General features: G+C 41.4%; 1 protein-coding gene across 1 annotated transcript; it reads left to right on the top strand.

Moving 5' to 3' along the window:
* The first annotated feature begins 2,099 nt into the window (after nucleotides 1-2,099).
* Nucleotides 2,100-7,628, top strand: LOC127785712 (QWRF motif-containing protein 2-like). Its single transcript, XM_052313110.1, has 6 exons — nucleotides 2,100-3,161; nucleotides 5,247-5,366; nucleotides 6,230-6,346; nucleotides 6,429-6,518; nucleotides 6,999-7,106; nucleotides 7,202-7,628. The coding sequence occupies exons 1-6, from the start codon at nucleotides 2,268-2,270 to the stop codon at nucleotides 7,244-7,246; spliced, it is 1,374 nt and encodes a 457-aa protein (XP_052169070.1). The 5' UTR covers nucleotides 2,100-2,267; the 3' UTR covers nucleotides 7,247-7,628.
* The last annotated feature ends 1,413 nt before the right edge of the window (nucleotides 7,629-9,041 follow it).

The raw sequence follows: 9,041 nt of genomic DNA on the forward strand, positions 1-9,041 counted from the left end.
GAAAAAAATTAGCTAATACTTAATTAATCATGCGTTAATGGATCGCTCCGTTTTTCGTGTGGAGGAAACCTATTCCCTACATGCAAACACAGCCTATATATACACGCACACATACGCCTATCCAAATAAGTATGATTATGCGGACGTATATTGAGATTGATGAAGTTATCACGAACACCTTATTGTCAATTTGTATGTTGCTTAAAATAATAATTAGTCGTAAATACGGGTATCCACATTAAGTTTGGGACTTAAACTTAGATAGAATATTACATCACAAAGCATCTAACCAGTTCACTTCGCAACTATTCTTGTTTCAGCCTGCTAGTTCATACAATTTCCTTTTTTTTTTTTAAATCACACGTAGTGTTTTAAAACTTGATTTGAGGGGCTTTTTTTTTGGCAGTGACCTGGTGCAGATTGTTCTTGTCTAATTAATATCTTTTCTCTTAAGATTTTATCCTGGTCTCAAGGACAGTTTTGCTTGAAACATTCTCGCTGAAGCCATTTCTTAATCTATCAGTAGGTGGCGACCCATTTGGCCATTTGCTGAGGCAAATAAAAGGTCGATCAATTGCAATCTTAGCTAATCTGTGCGCATGCAATAATTTTGGCGTTAAACCGAAGAAAAGCAGTATACTTAGCTTGGGGCCGGCCGGGCAGGCATGCACGAGATGGCAAGTAACAATCAACAGCTGAGCTGAGCTGAGCTGAGCACTAGACCGACCGAGAGCGAGGTGGACGGATCATCGTTTCCGTTTTCTTTTTCAAATCATCATGGCTACCCTAGCTAGCATTGTGTTTCCACGTCAACTGACGTTTCTCTCCTCCAGAAAATGAAGGACCAACGATTTATATGCTCAGTGGTTGGACCAAGGAACCAACGTGGTTCACATTACCAGCAGCCTTTGGCCATTTTCAAGCTTTAAGAATCAGGTGGTAAAATATTTGTGTTTACGGAAATGATAAAAGTTTGTGTATTAATTAAATATTCCGGTATAATATTTGGGTTGATCGGTTTGAGGCAATACCGATGATTTTATCTAAGGTTTTGCCTTATACGTCAAAAATATTGTAGCAGATATATTTTTGTTATACTAAGAGTTTGCTTTTCTTTATAAAAAACTGAGAAAACCGCTAGGAATATGACATCATTTTATATAGCTTTTTTTACATTGATTTTTATCCAAACCGTCCAAACTTGGATACTATAACAGGGGGCTCCTAGCTAGCGCTTAAGCGCTGCTAGCAAGCACTCCCCTCCCCCTCTTAAACCTTAATTACATATCTATTAGTTAATATATACTTAACACTAATTATAGTAATTAGGAAAGATTCTGGAGATGTTTTTGGAGATATTTTTACTAGTAGATTGAAAATTTTTAAGTTAGATTTGAAAACTTTTTATTTAAGTTTTAAATTTTAAAGACAAATTTTGAAAACTTTCAACTCAGATTTGAGAACTTTCAACTCGAGAATCAAGATTCGAAAACTTTCAAGTCCAGATTTGAAAATTTTGAAAACTTTCAATTTGAGATTTGAAAATTTTCAACTCGAGATTCGAAAACTTTCAACTCGAGATTCGAAAACTTTCAAGTCCAGATTTGAAAATTTGGAAAAACTTTCAAATCAAGATTTGAAAATTTTTCAAGTCAAGATTTAAAAACTTTCAAGTTCAAATTTGAAAAGTTTTCAACTCAAATTTAAAAACTTTCAAACTCAAAACATACTTAAAAAAAGATTAAAAATAATAATAAAAAAAGTGAAAAGAAAAAACGAAAAAAATGGGTAAAAAAAACGAAAAGAAAAGCTTGGGAGGAGGCGGCGCGCCAGCGGGCCGGCGCTAGGCCTTCTGGGCCCGAAACGGCACGCGCGCGAATTAGCGATTCCGACTATAACATGCCTTGCCAACAGATTAGGCCTTGGTGTTAAAAAAACCAATTTGGCCTTTTTCTAAATCGTGTGAATTTTACATAAATTTCAGACAGAACAGTTAAACAAAAGGATTCCTGATTTCTAAAGAAAGCCGTCCGGTTTTAACTGAGAGTCTGAACTCTGAAGAAAGTAGTGTTGCGTTGGCAAACCCTTCTTCGCTTCTCCCGTGAAATCCAGCTGAAACGCAGCTGAAATCCGCGCCACTACCACCACCGGCAGTGCGCCACCAACCCGAGAAAACGTCGCCGTTAATACAACTAGCCACGCTAGCCTGCCCGCGTCGGTGTCGGCGCCAAGTCGCGGCGCGGCGTGGCGTGGCGAGGACGCGCACCATGGCGGCGACACTGGCGCAGGAGCCGCGCCACCACCCGTCGCGCCCGCCGCTCGCGCCGGCCGCCGCCCACGCGCCCAACTCCGCCGCCGCCGCGTGCTCGACACCTCGCCGCGGCAAAACCAGCCCCCACGCCTCCTCCCGCCATGCCTCCTCCTCCCTCCCTTCGTGCTCCGCCGCGCGCGTCGCGGTCACCCTCGCGCCGCACGCCACGGCCACCGCTCCCGTGACGATGCGGATGCGGAGCCTGTCGGTGTCGTTCCAGGGGGAGTCGTTCGTCTACGAGACGCCCCGCGCGGCGGCCCCGCGGCGCGCGCCTGCTGCTGCTGCTGCTAGGCCGAGGCCGACCACCCGACGGAGAGGCGAGGCCGAGAACGAGCGGCCGTCGCCGCCGCCGGCGTCGAAGGCGACCGACGCGCTCGCGCGCAGCCTCGACTGCAGCCTCCACCGCAAGGAGTCCATCCTCGCCGCCGTTCGTCTCCTGCGCAGCTCAATCTCTCCCGGCAACGCCGCCGCCGCCGCCGCGCCCGACGCGGACGCGGCCACCGACACCGACACCGACGCCGCGCCGCCCAGTATCCCCACGCAGACGAGGTTCTGGCAGGAGACGAACAGCCGCCTGCGGCGGCTACCGGAGTCCGGGCTGCCGCACCCGATCTCCACCTCCCGGAAGCCATTCTTGGACGGCCCAATCTCGCCGACGCTGCTGGAGACCTCGCCGGCGAACGCGCCGTCCATCATCAGTTTCGCGACGGCGGTGAGGAGGGCGAACAAAGGGGAGGACAAGATCGAGGAGGCGCACAGGCTGCGGCTGCTCGACAACCGCCACCTGCAGTGGCGCTGCCTCAACGCTCACGCCGACGCCGCCGCCGTTGCCCGGAGCTGCGCTGCCGAGGTGAGTCACGGTGACCTCTGCCAGTTGCAATTTTTCAGAGATTTTAGCTTAAATTGCTGATGCACTGATGCTCATACTGAAATTACCCATGGTGAGCAGATTGGCCTTTTTTTTTTTTTGGTCTGTGCTGAATTTTTGTCATTCACATCGATTTTTAATCGAATTACATACTTGTAGAATACGGGAGCATGATGCTTTGATGAATTTTCACTATTTTAGAGGTTCGATTTTTCTAACAAGACCTGTAGAAGGGCACATTGAGCACATTTCCTTCTGGTTTACTCAAGCAAGTCGGTATTTATTAGCTGGATCAGTAAGAATAATTGCACATTGCATTTGATGATTTGGTTAGTAGTTGGTATCATGTCATGAGTATATATTGACCTGACAATTCTGTTGCGTAGGTTTTGTCGAACTATAGTACACAATATTAAGGATATGTTATTTATATTCTTCTGTGTTGTCGACGTGCAATATTTGTAAATACATACTCATTCCGAATCGAGAACCATATGATTCAGAGAAAAGGTATTCTCACCATTGTCGATCCTCAATTCATCACATCCTGTTATAATTATTATTACTGCTATTCTGTACATCGCTTCATTGCACCATCATCTTCAATATATGTAGAGCCACTGGTAATGCAATCTGTAGATGTTTTGTCAGTCATATTTTGAAAAATAGAAACTAGGCTAGTAATACATTCCTGACAGAAATGCAAGAAAAGTATTATTTGTAACTCAAATTAAAAGATGAATTGTGATTGAAGAACATTTCCTAGCCAGTGCCTGCCATAAACAGGAAACTAAAATGTAAAATAAAAATTTAAACACTTGAATTAAACAAAAACAAGTGCTGTATATCCCATTGTTCATGCTAATTTCGATGAAAAAAAATGTGAGTGGAATTCTAACCCCTGGTACCTCAGTCATACTCAGCTCCAAGTGGCAGACTGCTATAGCCATGACAGTCATATAATTGAGAAATTGAAAAATCATAATGAGGAGAATAAAGATGTTGTATTTTGAGATTTTGGTACCATGATTTTTTTTTGAAAATGAAGTCTTTCCAGGTTGTTAAATTTCTCACTATAAAAGATGGGAGAAAAAAAAGTAACAGTCAGTTCATTTTATCTTTTGCTAAAGAAAATTGTTTTGTCCGTGAGCAACTGTGCATCCAACATTATTTTATTCATGTGGATTCTTGCAGTTAAAATGCAAATAATGTTAGTATGATGTTGCAACTTATGCTAATTTCAACTTGAGTTTGATATACTGGTTAGATGACTAGATTGCCCGCTCCGATACCATGTTGAATAGTATAGGGAGTGAGATATACTGCGAATATTGGACTTGTTTTATAGACCCTCGAGGGCCAGTATATGTAGGAGATACATGGGTAGAGATAAGAAAGACTACGATACAAATCAATCATATCCTAATATATCTCTTACTACCATATACTCTAATAATTCCTAAACAAACAGAAAACACACCGAGCAACACTCAAAAGCTTATATACTAAGACGGGTGATTTCTGTTCCCCTGTGCTATGATTATGTGGGAAGGAATCTGCAAAATGAGAAATAACATTCAAAATGTTTTCTATTAAAAATGCTTAAGTTTTAAGGTTTACATGTTCCACAAGTTATGTTTAATGTGTACTAGAACTCCTGGATGAAAATTGGTTGTTGAATTTTGGTGGTTGAGGGTCAACGCACTGTTTTGGTTTGTCAGTTTGGTTGTCGAATCATGCATGTCTTACAGAACTTTTTTTTTGGTAATGTCACATATTCTACTATTTCATTCTAATTGTATTGCGGATTCATGATGTCAGTTTGGGTAAAACGAATGAATCTCCAAACCTGCCTATCTATGGTTTCTCAGGGAACAAATGTTGGTCTTTTGGGGTATATAAATATATTTCAGAAATTCAAAATTTTGGCAAATTATATTTTTGTTTGAAACTAGCGGAAATTCTGAGAACTTTCATGTTTGAACTTTTCCCGGGGTGTCGATGTGCATCTTTGGGGCCGTTTGTGCAAAATTGTTCTTTTTTACTCATTTTGATTCCACTTTTCAGAAAGCTCTGCATAGTGCATGGAAAGATATATCCACATTACGTGACAATGTGAGTTTCAAAAGGAGCAAACTTCAGCTTCAGAAACAGAAACTCAAATTATTTGGCATTCTCAAAGGACAGGTAAATCATATGATAAGTTAGTTGGTTTCACTGCGATATCCAACTTGACATTCTCTCTTTTTTTTTTGTTGTTGAACTAGTTGTGTGCATTTTTTTACTCTGTCCATTATCATGAAAATGTGTAGTAAATACTGAGACTTGCTGGATAGAATGATGGAATGCTGCACATATTTAAGATAAGGCATCTGAAAGACTGACATATAAGAATAGAACTGCACTTTTCTTCTGTTCACTTAGAGATAGCTACAGCCTAGAATGGTAGTTATCATGGTGATAGGTCAGTCAGGACAACAAGCTCCTCAACATTTGTCACAGCTTGAGTTTGTTAATATGGCTTGAGTTTGGTAATTAGGGGGTTGATTTTATTCACCATCCCATAAAAAAGTAAAATGATGCACCCAAAAAGAATATTGTTCCAAACATCCAATTAGATCATTATGTTTGTTGTTTGCAGCAGCTTTAACCCAACAGCTGGCTAGGCTATCCCCTTGCTATCGTTTTACCACATTGTCCACTTGGTCAAAGTGTTAAGTGTAGCTACAAGAAGCATCATTTCAAATTGGTTATAAAGTGCACATAACACTAATTGAGGTATCCATGGCATCCATCAGGTAGTTAGGATCACAGGCTTGACATGACTGTTTCTCTGTTAGGTATTAAGGTTGCATCCAAACAGATGGATGGGAGAAAATAATAAGCTCTAATTTTCCAGAAGTTTCTTTTGGGGCTTTAGATACTGACCAAAATGCAAGAAGTTGATAGGAAATTTCTCTATGTCAATTTCCATGGTTTTCTTAGCATTCTCGTCTCTAGTATTCTCTGTTGTTATAAGAAATTTAATTGTTATTTTTTGATGTGGTCAGATATCGTACCTAGAAGAGTGGTCTGATGTTGAAAACAATCATTCCAGTTCTATGTCTGAAGCAATCAAAGCATTAGAGGCTAGCACCATTCGTCTTCCAATTGTTTGTGGTGCTAAGGTCAGGAATTTTAAGTCTTATAGTCATACATAAATGTGTCCATTTGCTTATTGTGTAAACTTGTTGCGGACATGTGGAACAGGCTGATGCACAAGGTGTCAAGGAAGTTGTCAGCTCTGCACTAACCAAAATGGATACAATGGCTTCTTCAATGTGTTCTTTATTGTCAAAGGTGCATATGCTTGTCCTAGTTTTTCTCATAATTGAATTAAATATTTTGCTTGCCTTATAAAATTTATTCTGGACACCTAATTTTGATCGCCTGTTTATATGAAAATCTCAACTATGTACACCTAAGATATGTGATGATGATCTTTGTCAGTACACATAAACAAGATATGGAGAAACGATTTGCCTGAATCCTAATAAATACCATGTGTGGACATGCTAAAATTCCGTCAGAAACTTGTGGTGATGGAAAACAAGACAATAGAACACTTCATCAGAATCTAGTATTTAACATTTACAATGATGGTCCTGTTGGTAAAATACGGTAAATACTCTGAAGTGGTAATTTGTCAAATGTCCACAATATGGCGTTTTCTGTGTGACAATAAAGAATATGCATGGCAGTTGACATAATTTGTCGCATTCCTACTTGAGGCATTGTTCTTGGACTCTGTTCTTTGTTATGATTCGTTAATATCATCAGGTTGAAGGAATGAGTTCCATGGTGTTTGAGCTAGCGAAAGTTGTTTCACAAGAACAAATGTTGTTGGATCAATCAAGAGACCTCTTTTCTGCGGTAGCAGTCATGCACGTAGGCTCTTCTTCTCTAGTTCATATTTCTTTCTCTTTCTCAATTTAAATGTTGTTTCTCTGTATTACAGTCTTCATGATTTTGTTGGAAAACAGGTTAAACTGTGTAGCTTGCAAGCTTGTATTCTGCAAAGAAACTAGAAGCTTGGCCAGGCACAGCTGTAGGTCAATTTGGACACCAACCTTCTTGGCCAGTAACATCAGATGGCCTGAATTGTTCTAACGGGAGAGACTAGGCAATGAAACCTGTCTATAGTTAACTGCATACACTGAACAGCATCAGAATATGAGATCTCACAACTCACGGAGGAACAGTTTGTTTTTTTGGGTGTGCATATATCATACAAGATTTACCTGAGATGTTTGCAGAGAATGTATATAGAGAACTTAATGTTGCCGACCCTTTTTTTGGGTGTGCATATCATAGAAAGTCTGCCTGAAATGTTTCTTAGGGGGATGTATATAGAGAATACAAAGGGTGTATGTCGAAATGAAAATCTTACAATTTGCGTGATTACTCCCATATTTTATGTCCTGGAGTAGTTTTTGCCAATCTGCAGTTTGGTGATGGTGTTAATATGAAAAGCTTTTTGCCAGGATGACCGGGATGACAGAAGGTGGTCATCCGGATGTTATTCAGATAGAGGAAAAAAGTTACAAAAAAGTTTTTCATCGATAGCTAGCTTTCGAGGAAGGATGAGCATCAAAAGCGCACGCCCTGGAACCACACGCCAACCGCACAAATACAAACCACGGAGTGGAGAGCCGAGCACCAAGCCAGCCGTCGCCAAGCCAACAACAATACCACAGAGCAGATACGCTAAAAAACGGCGCCTTCATGAAGGTTGCGACACCAATGGACACCGTCGCTGGCTGTCTAAAAGAATTGGACATGGTTTTCACCTAGAGATCCTCACCTCGACTGTGCCCCTAGGAGGGTGTTAATATGAAAGTTGTTGAAGAGTTGCCTTCATGAATTTTGTGTCGTCATCCTTATTATGCAATCCTTGTGCTACATCCGTAGTCTAGAGAGATCGTATAATGTCTAGAAGAATGGAGACAAAAGATCTGGGGTGAGACCCTTCTTATTCATTCCTCTAGCACCAAGTATAATATGAGCACCCCCCTCCTCCTTATATAGTCATATTTTATATATGGAAGTTATAGGTGTGGCCCAATTAGTGTATATGGGATGGGCCCAAGCCATAGGTTTCCTAACACTCCTCCTTGGGCACTCACCGCGTGCTGTCTATGTCTCATCAAAACTCCAAAAAATCCCAGTGGGAAAAATTTGTAGAAAGAGTACATAGCATGCGCTTACAATGTCACACGAATTGCCTCGTTAAAAACCTTGATAAGAAACTGTTGCAACTTATCTAAGGAAAAAAGAGTACAACCCACCCAATTCTTCGTTCAATCTTTCTAGATTGATTTTGAGTACTTGATTTTCTATATCGAAGATTCTGGAATGAGTCAGTGAAATTCTCCCCCTTAAATTTTGCATTTCTCTAAATCTCATTATTCCGATTTCTCGAACACACCTATTCAAGAGAAGATGTCAGTAATGAGTTAGTGGACAAACCTGCAAGATTTCCACATAACTTAGTTCATTGCTTCTATGTACCGTGCTGAGTACCGCACTGTCGCCAACGAGGTCGCTGAAGTCACCTAGCTCCACCAACTCCTCCATGAGCTCCACTCGCCACCGCCTAAGGCCACCTTGGTTTACTGTGACAATGTCAGTGCGGTCTACCTCTCCTTCGACCTGGTGCAACACCAACCGACCATGCATGTCGAGATTAATCTCCATTTTGTCCAGGAGAAGGTCGCCGTCAACGCGATTCAGGTCCTCCACGTACACACCTCTTCTCAATACGCCAATATCTTCACCACGGGACTCCCTTCAACGGTCTTCACCAAGTTTCGCTACAGTCTC

The sequence above is a fragment of the Oryza glaberrima genome, chromosome 10 (genome assembly GCF_000147395.1).
Source record: "Oryza glaberrima chromosome 10, OglaRS2, whole genome shotgun sequence".
Classification (NCBI taxonomy): domain Eukaryota; kingdom Viridiplantae; phylum Streptophyta; class Magnoliopsida; order Poales; family Poaceae; genus Oryza; species Oryza glaberrima.

Bases quoted from the DNA above. Each gene is read 5' to 3' on its own strand.
- LOC127785712 (XM_052313110.1), top strand. From the start codon at position 2,268: ATGGCGGCGACACTGGCGCAGGAGCCGCGCCACCACCCGTCGCGCCCG. The intron at 3,162-5,246 runs GTGAGTCACGGT...TCCACTTTTCAG, and splicing joins CCCGGAGCTGCGCTGCCGAG to AAAGCTCTGCATAGTGCATG. The intron at 6,347-6,428 runs GTCAGGAATTTT...CATGTGGAACAG, and splicing joins CAATTGTTTGTGGTGCTAAG to GCTGATGCACAAGGTGTCAA.